This window comes from Tamandua tetradactyla, chromosome 1 (assembly GCF_023851605.1).
Source record: "Tamandua tetradactyla isolate mTamTet1 chromosome 1, mTamTet1.pri, whole genome shotgun sequence".
Classification (NCBI taxonomy): Eukaryota; Metazoa; Chordata; class Mammalia; order Pilosa; family Myrmecophagidae; genus Tamandua; species Tamandua tetradactyla.
Genome location: NC_135327.1, coordinates 59,871,080 through 59,883,790, shown reverse-complemented (window position 1 = coordinate 59,883,790; position 12,711 = coordinate 59,871,080). Strand labels below are relative to the sequence as shown.

General features: G+C 58.7%; 2 protein-coding genes across 4 annotated transcripts in view; one reads left to right on the top strand and one right to left on the bottom strand.

The window, feature by feature from the left end:
• The window catches only part of LAMA5 (laminin subunit alpha 5), a 51,582-nt gene extending 47,299 nt beyond the window's left edge, over positions 1-4,283 (top strand). The window contains exons 67-80 of the mRNA XM_077117160.1: positions 1-149; positions 269-401; positions 475-618; positions 753-883; positions 1,038-1,196; positions 1,295-1,418; positions 1,508-1,653; positions 1,730-1,922; positions 2,007-2,171; positions 2,256-2,418; positions 2,524-2,657; positions 2,753-2,846; positions 2,976-3,095; positions 3,254-4,283. Of these exons, the coding sequence (XP_076973275.1) occupies positions 1-149; positions 269-401; positions 475-618; positions 753-883; positions 1,038-1,196; positions 1,295-1,418; positions 1,508-1,653; positions 1,730-1,922; positions 2,007-2,171; positions 2,256-2,418; positions 2,524-2,657; positions 2,753-2,846; positions 2,976-3,095; positions 3,254-3,417 (2,019 nt within the window). The 3' untranslated portion in view covers positions 3,418-4,283. The remainder of the gene's footprint in view (positions 150-268; positions 402-474; positions 619-752; positions 884-1,037; positions 1,197-1,294; positions 1,419-1,507; positions 1,654-1,729; positions 1,923-2,006; positions 2,172-2,255; positions 2,419-2,523; positions 2,658-2,752; positions 2,847-2,975; positions 3,096-3,253) is intronic.
• On the bottom strand, positions 3,984-10,152 carry ADRM1 (ADRM1 26S proteasome ubiquitin receptor). Of its 3 annotated transcripts, none has more exons than XM_077117133.1 (10): positions 10,018-10,152; positions 8,956-9,169; positions 7,982-8,098; positions 6,412-6,535; positions 6,023-6,109; positions 5,433-5,514; positions 4,973-5,205; positions 4,556-4,713; positions 4,347-4,449; positions 3,984-4,215 (listed from the first exon to the last, which is right to left on the bottom strand). In XM_077117133.1, exons 2-10 carry the CDS (start codon positions 9,166-9,168, stop codon positions 4,109-4,111), a joined length of 1,224 nt encoding a protein of 407 aa, XP_076973248.1. In that variant the 5' UTR covers position 9,169; positions 10,018-10,152; the 3' UTR covers positions 3,984-4,108. The 3 variants fall into 3 exon arrangements, with proteins under 3 accessions (XP_076973248.1, XP_076973253.1, XP_076973263.1); XM_077117138.1 differs by lacking the exon at positions 10,018-10,152 and adding an exon at positions 9,610-9,920; XM_077117148.1 differs by lacking the exon at positions 10,018-10,152 and adding an exon at positions 9,452-9,556.
• Positions 10,153-12,711: the final 2,559 nt, after the last annotated feature.

Below are 12,711 nucleotides of genomic sequence, written 5' to 3'. Positions count from 1 at the left end.
ATCCAGGTGTTCCTGCTCAACGGGAGCCGGAAGCGCGTGCTGGTGCGTGTGGAGAGGACCACGGTGTTCAGCGTAGAGCAGGACAACACGCTGGAGCTCGCCGATGCCTACTACCTGGGGGGGGCACCACCTAGCCAGCTCCCCCAGAGGTGGGCACTGGGGGACTTGGGGCTTGGCCAGACCCAGCGGGGCCTGAGTGGTGGGGGAGGGGAGAAGGGGAGGGGGGGCGCCGCAACAGCGACCCTGAACCTCCCCCTGCCACCCCCAGCCTGCGGCGACTCTTCCCCTCTGGGGGCTCTATCCGCGGCTGTGTCAAAGGCATCAAGGCCCTGGGCAAGTACGTGGACCTCAAGCGGCTCAACACGACGGGCATCAGTGCGGGCTGCACGGCGGACCTGCTGGTGAGACCCCCACTGCTCCGTGCCTGCCGGGCCCTCTCCAGGCACGCGGGCACTCAGTGGTCAACCCCTGCAGGTGGGACGCACCATGACTTTCCACGGCCACGGCTTCCTGCCCCTGGAGCTGCCTGACGTGGCTCCCCTCACCGGCAGCGTATACTCGGGCCTCGGCTTCCGCAGCACCCAGGATACCGGCCTACTCTACCACCAAGCCTCCCCGGTGCGGCCCACCCCACAGTTCCCCGGGCCTCACTGCCAGCCTCCCTGAGTCTGACCTCTGTCCCTTGAGCCACTGGGGGCTGGAGGGCAAGTCTGGGCCCATGGCCTAGCTGCTGACCCGGTTGTTGTCCCCAGGACGGGCTGTGCCAGGTGTCCTTGCAACAGGGCCACGTGACACTACAGCTTCTGAGGACAGAGGTGAAATCTCAAGGGGGCTTCGCTGATGGTGCCCCCCATTATGTCACCTTCTACAGCAATGCCACTGGGTGAGGCCTTCCTGACCTCTCAGGGCCATCCGGGGGTGGGCAGGTGGCAGAGCAGGAGCCAGGAGGGGGCCCAGAGGGGACCTGCCCTTTGCCCTTGGTTCCTCCGAGCAGTGGGTCAGGTTCGGCCCGGTGGGGGACACTGCCCTCTCTGCAGGGTCTGGCTTTACGTGGATGACCAGCTGCAGCAGATGATGCCCCACCAGGGGCTGCACCCTGGGCCCAGGGGCCCCCTACAGCTCTTCCTGGGAGGCTTACCTGAGTCTGGCACCTTCCGCAACTTTAGCGGCTGCATCAGCAATGTTTTTGTACAGCGGTGAGCTGGGGGAGGGGGGAGGGTGTTGGGCAGAAGTTGCTGGATGCAGGGTCCCGATTGCCACCGGCCACCCACTGACCCATCATCTGCCTCCCCAGGAGAGGGGGACCACAGCACGTGGCCGACCTGCAGCGGAGTGTGGGTGGCATCAACGTGAGCACAGGCTGTGCCCCCACCCCACGCACCCAGGGCCCAGGCAGTCTGCCAGTTACAGCCCGGAAGGTGGGACACGCCCTCCCACACCCCTGGTGTGCTGGGCAGGAGCGGGGAGGGGGCCTTGGAGCCCCCGACAGCCCTGATGGTCTCTGCAGGCCTCCCGCCGCAGCCGCCAGCCTGCCCAGGGCCCCACCTGCACATTGCCCCCACATCTCAGGACCATCCGAGACGCCTACCACTTTGGGGGTCCCCTGTCCAGCCACCTGGAATTTGCCCGCATTCCGGCCCCCAAGAAGGACTGGTAAGGGCTGGGACTGGGGGAGGGAGGTGGGCCACAGAGGGGCTGCAGGGCTGACGCACCTCCACTTGGCTTCCAGGTTCCACATCTCGATGTTCGTCCAGCCTCGCGGCCCCCATGGCCTCCTGATGCTTGCGGACCCCAAAATGCCCCACAGCCCCTCCTTGCTGCTCTTCCTGAGCCAATGGCGCTTTGTTGCCCAGACCACAGGCCCAGGGCCCCAGCTCCGCGTCCAGAGCCACCAGCCAGCCCAGGCTGGCCGGTGGCAAGCGGTGAGGACTTGAGCATAGGCCCACGCCCCCACCATGTCCCCTCTGTACCCCTACTCTGACACACTTCCCCCATCCCCACCCCAGGTGTCTGTGCGGTGGGAGAGGAGTCGAATCCAGCTGAGGATAGATGGGAACCGGCACTGGAGCCGCACATGGCCCAGCCACCGCCATCAGACAAAGGAGGGCCCTTGGCCCCACACCCTCTTTGTTGGAGGCCTCCCGGCTAGTGGCCACAATCCTAAGTTCTTGGTGAGAACTGCCCCACCCTGGCCACCCATCCTGGGTACCCCCTTCTGCTCTCTGGGGCCTGATTCCTGCCCATGTCCCTCCCAGGTGGCCAGCATTGGCTCAGGGTTCAGCGGGTGTGTGAAGAGACTGAGGCTGGACGGACAGCCCCTGGGGGATCCCACACAGATGGCAGGGGTCACGCCTTGCTCCTTGGGGCCCCTGGAGGCCGGGCTGTTCTTTGCAGGCAGCGGGGGAGCCCTCATTCTAGGTCTGTGAAACTGCCTTCCTGCCCCTACCTACCCTGCCCCAAGGGGGAGTCACACCCCAAGGGAGGGCCCCCAGGACCTCCCCAACTCAGGTCCGCTCTCTGCAGAGCTCCCAGGGGCCACACGGCCACACATGAGCCTGGAGCTAGAGCTGAGGCCCCAGATGGCCACGGGCCTGGTCTTCCACCTGGGCAGGGCCCAGGGTCCCCCGTACCTGCGGGTGCAGCTGGTGGAAACGCAGGTGAGCCCGGATGGGGGTACAGCACGGGATGGGGAGGGGAAATGGGACCCTCCTAGCAGTGACGTGGTGGGACCTTCCTGACACCCCCTCCCCAGATCCTGCTGCAGGCAGATGATGGTGCTGGTGAGTTCTCCACGTGGGTGACACGCCCCACAGTACTGTGTGACGGGCTGTGGCACCACTTGGCAGGTGAGCTTGCTCTTTCCCCACGTATGGCTCCCTCTGCTGGGTGGAGACCCAGAGCAAAGCAGGAGCTGGGGCAGGCGCTGGGCTGGGTGCTGGGCCAGGTGCTAGCCCAAGCCTGTGCCCATTTCCCAGTGATCAAAAGCGGGAGCACAGTCTGGCTGGAGGTGGACACCCAGAGCAATTCCACAATGGGCCCTGCACATGCTGCCTTGGCCACCACCCTGGCACCCCTGCACCTCGGGGGCCTACCTGGTGAGTGTGCCCCCTGGAGATGCCCAACAGGAGGCAGGCCTGGGCATAGCTGGCTCTTGTCCCACCCTCCTGGGCCTGAGCCCATTTCCTAAGGGAGCAGCAGGGGAGAGGGGGAGTAGTTTCAGCACCAGCCTTTCTCATCTTCTGTTCTCCCCCAGAGCCCACGGACGCTCCAGTGGGAACCCTTTCTTGGGTACCCCCACGGGCCCCAGCCTACCATGGCTGCATGCGGAACCTGGTGGCCAATGGATCCCCTGTTCCCGTGACCCGCTCTGCAGGCGTCCAGGGAGCAGTGGGGGCTGGTGGCTGCCCCGTCACCTAGTGTCCCCATCCCCTCCCTGGGACAGCAGCTCAGCTCCCCAACTCCCCACAGGCAACAGCAATGAGAATGGGCTGCTCCCCAGCATGCTGCCCAGGTGGGCACCCATGTAGAATGGGACCCAGTGCTAAAGTCACTGCTCCAGGCATGGCCTGGCGACACCCTGCCCGTTCCCCACTTGTCGTTTCTAGACGAGACTTGTACATTTATCAAGTTTCTCTGGGTGATGAAATCTTACTTCTGGAAATTGTTTAAGTTATGTCCAATTGTTTAAATGAAAGGGTGAGATACTGTAAAACAGGGTTTTTAGATTTCTTATCTTTCAGTTTGATTACAAATTTTGTCTTCTACTGATTTTTAAAGTAGTATGAAACCTGTAAAAAATCACTGGTCAACACTTAAAAAGAAAAATTAAAAAATAACTTCTGTTAACTCCTAAATTTAAGTGGAGAAGTGGCGTGGGCAGCATGGCCGTTCCAGGCAGCCTCCTGCTACCAGCCCTGTTGCGCCCGGAGAGCCCCAGGCCCAAGGGGATGGCCATGAGCCCGCAGGGCACACACAAACATGAGTTGGCCGGTAAAGAAAAGACTTTATTAGTTTAAAGAGAGGCGTGAAGGTGGACCACGAGCCACAAATGCTGCTACTGAAGTCACAATTACTAAGAATGCCAAACTCCTTAAGAGACGCAAATAACTTAATCTAAACTCATGTCTTCTTCCTCATCCTTCTTGTCCTTTGTGTCCTCCTTGGTCTGCTCCGACTTGGCGCTGTTCTGCATCGCTTTGGCAAACGCTTCCACATCTAAAACACATTTTAAAGCACGAGGCTTTTCTATGCCCTCCCCCAGGATTGCTGCTCAGAGGGAACAGGAAATCGCAGTCCCCACACCCACCCCCCCAAGCCAGGGCCTCAGCAGAGGAGCAGGTACTCACCACCCTTGTTGGCGGCCTCCACTGCCTCCGCGGGTAGGCCAAACTGGCACATGAGGGGGCCCAGCTGGCCTGAGGCCAAAGCTGCACTGAACATGCCCAGGGCCTATAAGGAGAGGAATGAGCAGCCGGGAGGTGCCAGGGCTGGGGGGACACCAAGCTCAAGGCAGGGCCCAGCAGTGCCAGCACTCCACCCCCACCACAGTGCCCACCTGCTGGAACTGTGGCGAGGTGAGCGTGTTCTGGATCTCCTCTGCAGTCTGGGGCAGCGACTCCCCAGACGGCAGGTAGGGCAGCAGGCGCTCCTGCACATCGGCGTTGGCAAGGATGGGGGCCATGACCTCAGGCGTCAGCACACTGGCCAGGTCGACTAAGACGCAAGCACATGCAGTCAGCACCTGGCCAGGCGCCCAGCTGGCAAACATCACAAGACTCCAGGCTGCAGACGCTGCCCAGGCATAGAGGAGCCGAGGCACACAGCCAGCGGGGTGGGGGTGGGGGCAGGCAGGCCCGAGGGCTGGTCTCATCCCCATCATACCCTCCCAGGACAACAGGCATGGCTAAAGCATGCCCGGGGTCACCCCAGGCACGTAAACCATCTGCCTCGAGCAGACAACACATTCCTTTACCTTGCTGGCTGCCTCCTGCCCCTGCCGGCACATTCATTGTGGCTAGAATGTTCTGGAGATCACTCAGCTGAATGGGCTGGGTTGGGCTCGTGGCTGCACTGGTTCCATTACCTGGACTGGGGGCGGGGCTTGGGCTGGTGGCGGAGGCAGCTGCCGGGGCAGAGGGGGCTGGGGTGGCACGGGCAGAAGAGGTGGCAGAGGATGGGGTGACAGCAGCCGACTGGCTCCGGGAGCTGGAAGGATATGCAGCCAGACAAGAGTGCCATCTGAGTACAATGTACCTGCCCAGGCTGACACTCGCGCGGAGGGAACTACAGTGCATTAACCCTCCACGGTCCCAAGCAACCCCCACCCCGACAGTTCCTATTGCCTGTCCCCCTGTCCCGGGTTGGGTGTCGAAGCACAGAGCAGCGCGACACTGCAAAGCGTGCCTGGGGGGGGTTGGGTGCCAAGAGCTCACCTGGATGAAGAGCTGCTGGCTGGAGGCCCCCCGCTCCCCAGTAAGCTGGCCAGGCCCGGCCCAGTCAAGGCCCCAAGCCCACCTACCAGGGGCAAGGAGACACACGCTCAGGAGCCAGGAAGACACCTGGCCCCAGTCCAATGGTGAAAGGCCTGGGTCACTTTTCCCAGTGCAAAAGAACAGAAACTTCCCCAATAAAACCCAGTAAGCAAGGGAAGATGAAAATGAAGAGTTCCTAAGGGGACAGAAATGGCTTGGACTAGTGGTGTCCTGGAAGAGTGTTCCATGAAGTCAAATCATTTTAGTTCCACCACAACAGACAGTCCTAAAGGTGATGTTCAATCCCAATCTTGTAAACCCACCTGCCCACGCCTAGTGTGATGTGGTGAGGGAGGAGCCTTAGGAAGGAGCCCCGGGCCAAATCCTCAGGACCCACTCCTTGGCAGCTGGGCCCCAGGAGGCCTCCCTCACCCACATTCCTCAGAGCAGACTGGAAGCTTAAAGGCAACGTGGCCTCAGGCACAAACAACCCCTGCTACAGACCCCTGCCCCCAGCATGGGTCCCCGGAGTGGAAGGACAGGTGCGTTACCCAGGCCTCCCAGGCCGGCCGGTCCGATGAGCTGCATGAGCTGGCTGTGGCTCATGTTCCCGAGCAGGCTCTGCAGACCCCCCTCTCCTGGAAAACAGAAGGGGCTCAGGCTGGGCACCTGGAGCTGTGCGCAGGCTGGGCTGAAACCATCCACCGCGGCCACTGGCATCAGAGCACCTAGGATGAGCCCCAGGACGGGCTCCGAAGGCCAGCCCCCTCCTGGCAGCCCCAGGAATCAGGCAAGTGGAGGAAACTGGAGAGGCGAGAGCTGGCCCAGGAACTGAAGGAGCTTTCCTTGTGCAAGCCGTCTGTTTGTGACCAACTGCCCCACACTCACTACCAAGGTCCCACCCGGCATGTGAAATGAAATCCTGGGCCCAGGTCATTACCGCCGAGCGCAGACAGCTCGTGGCCTCCACTCCCGCTCGCCCCCAGCGCCCCAGGCATTGGGGGGTTGTTGAGATACTCGTTCACTTTCCGGCAGTGTTCTTCGTCCTGGTCAGTTTTTGGCTCCTATGTGGGAAACGACGACGAGGGCAGCTGAGCAGGCCACACCCACAGCCACTAACTTGCTCCCCACAACACCCCTCGAGCTGGCTTGCAGCCAGAGGTCTGAGGCTCAGAGAGATCAGGTAACCTGCCCACAACCACACAACACTCAGTGGAGAGACCAGACCCGACGCAGGCAGTGGGCAGGTGGGTGAAGTGAGAGGGAGGCCCATGGGGTCCCACGGTCACTGGGTGCTCTAGGGCGAGACTGAGCTTTGTGAAACTGCAGCACATCCAGGCCCAAGGTCGGCCCGGGGTTGTGCCGTGAGAACACACATGGCAAACATGACAAATGCGTCCCAGGGTAGGGGTGGGGGTCACTTCCAGGCAACTTCCTCATCGACTGAGTCCCTGAGCAGCCCCTATGGACCGGGCACTGGGGCAGGAAAGACCTAAGACAAGAGTAAAGCCAGGAAGAGTAAAAAGACATATAGCAGGTGACACAGTCTCATAACATCAGGGGACAAAGCTGTGGAGCAGATTTTACACCACAGTGGGCAAGTCGCAGCCCCACCTATTCTCACAGGTAAAGTTTTATCAGAACAGGTTACGCTCATTCATTGACACAGCATCCATGCTGTTTCCATGCTACCAGATAGAGTAAGCATGAGACAGGAAACCATTTCTTCTCTGGCCCTCAAAGAAAGGGACCCAGCACTACCCAGCTGTGGGAGGAGGACAGCTGGGTCAGCCTCTGGGGAGGGGATGTGGCCACACCAGCCAAAACCACAAAAACACATCCACCCTGGGCATAAAGCAGGCCCACTGCTAGACATTAACGCACAGGTTATGCTCACACACAGGAAGTAACGTGTGTTTAAGAATATTTGCAACATGGCCTGTGGCAGCAAAAGAAATGAAACAAGCTCAAAGGCCACCAGTCAGGGGTAGAACTGATGCTGGTGTATTCAGTGGAATTCTCTACAGCTGTGGGGAGCAAGGCCGCCTTTGTGTGCTGACACGCAAGCACCTCCAAAACACCCCACGCAGGGAGAAAGCAGGCTCAGAGGGGTGTGGAGATGGTGCTCCCTTCTCTAAGTGCAGTGGGGAGTGGGACACAGTCGACTTCTGCTTCTCTGCTCTGGGGTGTCTTCGGGAACCTGTGAGGTGGGCAGTGGGTTACGAAAGGAGGGCAAAGTGCCCCCCAGATGCCAGAGGTGCATCCTAGCTGAAATCACTCATGTCTGCCTGCTGGGAAACCCAACTCTGCAAATCGGGGGTGCCGCAGGGCCCAGCCACCAGTCCCCAGGCCCTGGGATGGGACATTCCCCTCCACGACTCTTGATGCAAGTTAATACACTGAAATTTGTGCTCATTTGGTCCACACCAACCGGTCTGTCAAAGCAGATTCTACCATACAGGGTACAAAAGCAAGAAGAGACAAAACACGAGAAAAAACTTTCCACATACCTGCATCCAAAAGAAGAGCCGTTTGGACCCTGCCTTAAACTTCAGCACATAGACCCTCCCACTAGGACACTGCGGAACCCGCTTAAACTCACAGTCATCGGGGAAGATGATCAGGTCCTATGGAGCAAGGAGGGAAGAGCAGTGAGCAGGCGATGCCTGCACCTCAACAGCTCCAACACAGGCTGGGCCCTGGGCTGGTGGATGTGGGGGCAGAGAGCAGGAAGCCCCCAAGTCCCTCACCAGCGGATCCCACAGGGCGGGTCAGCCAGGTCAGAGGCAGCAGGAAGGGCAGAGCGAGGAGGAAGGTGGGAAGGAGGGCGGGTCCAGCCACTCACAGGGCCTGCAATGGGGACTAGGGAAGGCGGGTTTTCAGATCCTGAAGTTTTTAACAGAGATGCTGTGAGGACAATGCTATTGTTACTACCCTTTTTCAACCCCCCCCCCTTTTTTTTTAACTTAAGGAATTCTACTTTTAAATGTTTCTGGTATCCATATCATTTAGTTTTATACACAACTAGATCAACTGCTCCCAGACACATGCTCTCAAAATAACCCACTCTCAAATGGAAAAGGAACAATTTAGTCTGAAGAACGAGCAACACTAAATAAAGTGGCTACTGGAGAAAGCCTTCTTGAGGATAATAATAAAAGTCAAGCCAGTAACGTGGCTCCTCTAGTCCCGGGCACCTGACATTAAAGTTTCAGGGACCTACAGCGCAGGGAGACGTCCATTTAATCAAGACAAGGAAGAGCCGTAAACAAAGCAAATGGCCCATGAGGTGTCAAACCAACCCCCACCCCAATACCACCACCACCAACTGCGAAGCCACAAAAATCATTCTGAACTGTCAAACAGCCAGTGCTGTGCTCAGAGTACGTAGAGATGGCAGCAACACTTTCTTTTAGAAAACTACTGTTCTGAGGAGAGTTCACTGGGCTTTCTTAGGATGAAGCGTCAGCTTACGGCTACTTACATCTTCCACGTTCCCTGATGTCCTGTCTTTCCAGCAGAAGTGAATGAGGGAATCATCGGTCTGCTGAATGTACACAAGCCCTTTCCGTTTATCCGGGGTGACGGTAGTTCCTTTTAGTGACATTTTTCCTGCCCGAAACTCCACCAAATACTTGGTGGAGGATCCACGAGAGCCTGGCACCAGGCTAGGAAACAGGGCACCAGACGTCGTCATCCTGCAAAGAAAGAAACCAGCACTTAGACCCAGGGGGCATCTTGTGTGTTCGTTAGCACCAAAATTCTCCATTTCCTCCTCAAACGTCACAGCTGGCCCAGCTCTGAAACACCCTACTTCTGTGCTGGGGCTGTGAAGACCCCCGAGGACAGCTGCCCTGCTGGCCTCCCCGCCTGATCTAAGCAAAACTTCCTCAGGGTTAGGGGCCAGGAGCTCTAAGAGTACAACTGAGTCAAGTAAGAGGGCCAGACTTGAGCTTCTGTACGCGCAACATGGATACCACCTCTGTCCATATGGCTCTGAGCCTCGAACTGAGTAAGTCTTGTTTTGTGTCCTGAGCTCCCAAGAATTTTAAGAACTCGAGCGGAGGTGGCCAAAATACAGACATGAAATCCAAGGCGGGGCTTTGGGTTCAAACAACTAATTTGTCTTAACACGCGCCTGCTAAACTGCAACCCCACGGCGTCTTTCCCCTTAAAAAAGAGAAGCCGGCCACTCTGGGAAGTCAGGGCAGGCTCTGACTTGCTGGTCACCGGGAAGGGCACTCCGCCGGCCTCCGCCAAGCCCGGTCCGGAAGGCAGGGGCTCCCCGCCGCGAGCCCACCCTCCGCACCCCAAGCCAAGCAGGACGCCCGGCCACTGAAGGCCCGGGGCCGCTAACTGGAATCCCCGGGGAAGAGTGGGTTTGGAGGGGGCGGCCCTGCCGCTCGGGCCCCCAGCCCAGGGCACGCCGGCCTCGGGCCTTCCCGGGTGGACTCGGGGGCCAACGGACGGCCTCCCACGGAGCCAGCGGGCGGCGCAGACCCCGTCCGCTGCCCCACCCCTCACCGCCCCGGGCCGGCAGTAGCACCTAGCCTGCGCGGAGACTGCCGAGCTGCGCGGGACGGCTTCTCTCTTCCTCGTCCGCGGCGGCGGGGCCCCGCCGGAAGTGCCCGTTCTCCCCGCCCACACGCCGCTCTGCCAGCCGATTGGGCGTCCTCGGCGGAGCACCTGGCCATGACCCACCAGCGATTGGTGCAAGCGGCCGTTCATCGGCGCATCCCGCCCCCGGCGCCGGAGGAAGCGCGGCCGCGCCGGGCGGGCAGAGCGGCCCCCATTGTTGCTGTGTCATCGGGGAGCGGCGGCGGCCCCTACTGGCGGCGCCGGGAAGCGCGCGGCTGGGTGGAGGGTGGCGCGCCGGGGTCTAAGGAGCTGCGGCATCTGGGGCCGCAGCCGAGAGCTGCTCGTGGGACGTGGGACGTGGGCGAGGCAGGGTCAGTGCCACGTCCCTGAATTAACTGACACCAGTTGCAGCGAAGGCGGCGGGGAGCGCCCTGGGAGCGTGGCCGCCCGCGTGAGGGACTCCCGGGCCCCGCGGAGCAGCTCCGGGCGTGGAGGGCCTGGACGGGCTCCCCGCGGGTCGCTTGCAGCTGTCATCTGGTCGGACAGGCCAGAGGTTGGCAAAAATGTTAAGCCGCGCTCTGGCTCTCACTGCTGACTTTTCCTACCACTCCACCGTCTTCTGGATGGGCACTTATTCCAGTTTTTCACTATTAGAATGCTTCAACTGAAAAAAAATTTAATTGATTTAAGGATTCACTGAATTTTTTGTTTTAGAAAATATAGCTATTTTTTCATTAAAAAGATCATTTGTTAAATGTGGGTTTTTAACTGTTGCTTTTAAATTAATATTTTAAACTTTCATTTTAATATCTATTAAGGTAAATACCAATACATAAAACCTTCATAAACAAAAAGCTCATTGGTAGAGAAGGGACACCAAACAGATTGGGAATGGCTGGCGGAAGTGCAGGTGCAGATGCTGGTGAGTGGACCCTGCTCCTGCCAGTTGGGTGACCCGTGCCGTGCCCCTGTGGAAAAAAGTCGAAAAAACTGAGGGCATTCGATTTAACTTCCCAGAAAGGAGGCCACTGGCAAGTGTCATTTGTTCAAACTCAAGGAAATTTAAGGACTGCCCTGGAGAACACAAGAGACCAAATTAGCAGCACCCCAAGGCAGTGCTTCCCTTGGGGGCAGTGGCCTCAGAGGGGCCCCTAAATGTGGCATTTTTTGTTCACGCTAGGGGAGCCTTGTGTCCCGAGCTGACTCAAAACACAAACAAAAGACACGAAAGTCTTTGCACAACAATTTCTTTGAAAGCTCTACAGTCAGGAAACACGCTTCGGGGGCAGGCATGTGGACGCCTCTCTTGTCACCTCTGCCCCTCTGCCTGCTCTGCTCATTGTGTGCACTGCCTGAAGGGCCCTGGGAGAGGCCAGTGCCTGCCAGCAGCCCCCGCCGCAGAGGTGGCCCCCGGCGCGTCCTTAGTCCAGCCTGACTGAGCAGGGCTGCCTGGGCGGCTGGCAGGAAACAAGAGGAGACAGGTCAAGGTCAGCTAGGGCCTGGCACTCCAGAAACAGCAGTTGTCATTTTTATAATTGATCGTTGATTTATCCAAGGTAGTGGACAACACCTGCAACATGTCTTTAGCTTCTAGAAAAACAAAACAGCACCTCCAAGATGTGTATTCAGCTAAGGGGTTTGGGCTAACTAAGCAGATCCCCTAAAGGAAACAGTCTCTATAGCCTTGTTTTGGGGGTGGGTGGAGGGAAGCACAAACAAACCCAACAGCTGGACCCGAGCTGAGGCCCTTAGATGAAAGGTGGCTGTCCCTCGGATGGCATTTAAAAGTGGACAGAAGACATGAACAGACGTTTCACAGAGGAGGACAGACAGATGGCAAATAGCACATGAAAAGATGCTCAACATCATTAGTCATAAAGGAAATGCAAATTAAAACACGCCTATTAGAATGGCTAAAAGGCAAACAAAGGAAAAACAAAGGGAACGGTCCTGGCAGTACCAAGTGCTGGGAGTTCGGGGTGGTGCTGGGAAGACAAGACATTTAAATGCACGCACTCGATGATGCAGCCGTTCCACGCCCAGGTGTCTACAGCCAAGAGACAGGGACGGCCTGTGTACATGTCTGAGGTGACATTTTTTCCCACTTGCCCATGCTCCAGAAAGAAGCCAGCCTGGAGGGAGCGGCAGAGCTGCAGGACAAAAGCTGATCAGTGGTTGCTGGGGCTGACTACAAAGGGGCACGGGGGAAATTTTTGGGGTGCGGGCAATGGTTGAGTCTTGACTGTGGTGGCACTTACAAGACAGGAAGGATGTGTTTGTCAAAACTCCCCTGACTTGACCGCCCAGCTAAAGGTGAACTCCCCGACTCCAGATGCGAGGCCCTGGCAAGTCCACCTCCAGCACCTCCTTTGTCTCCTCTGGGAACCAGGCTGGGCGGTCACTTTGGGGAGACCGTGACACCAGTCCCAGAGCCCGGCAGGACTGCACGGTGGGAACTCTGGGAGGCACTGGCTGTACGTCTTCCCAGAGCCCAAACACGGCAGCCCAGGGACAGCAGGCAGCCGTCGGGGCTGTGGAGGGCAGACACCCAGCAGTGGGAAGCTGCAGTCAGGCCAGCACAAGCCCTGGATGCCTAGGGCTTCGGGACAGGCCCCGATCCCTGGGAAAGGGCTAGTTAACCCGAACTTCCCACCGCTCAGAG

What these genes read in the sequence shown, in the direction of transcription:
- ADRM1 (XM_077117133.1), bottom strand. Translation starts at nt 9,168, where the DNA reads ATGACGACGTCTGGTGCCCTGTTTCCTAGCCTGGTGCCAGGCTCTCGT. An exon ending in GGCTCTTCTTTTGGATGCAG is followed by an intron (nt 6,536 to 7,981) that starts GTATGTGGAAAG and finishes TTTCCCACATAG; the next exon opens with GAGCCAAAAACTGACCAGGA. An exon ending in GCCAGCAGCTCTTCATCCAG is followed by an intron (nt 5,206 to 5,432) that starts GTGAGCTCTTGG and finishes ATATCCTTCCAG; the next exon opens with CTCCCGGAGCCAGTCGGCTG.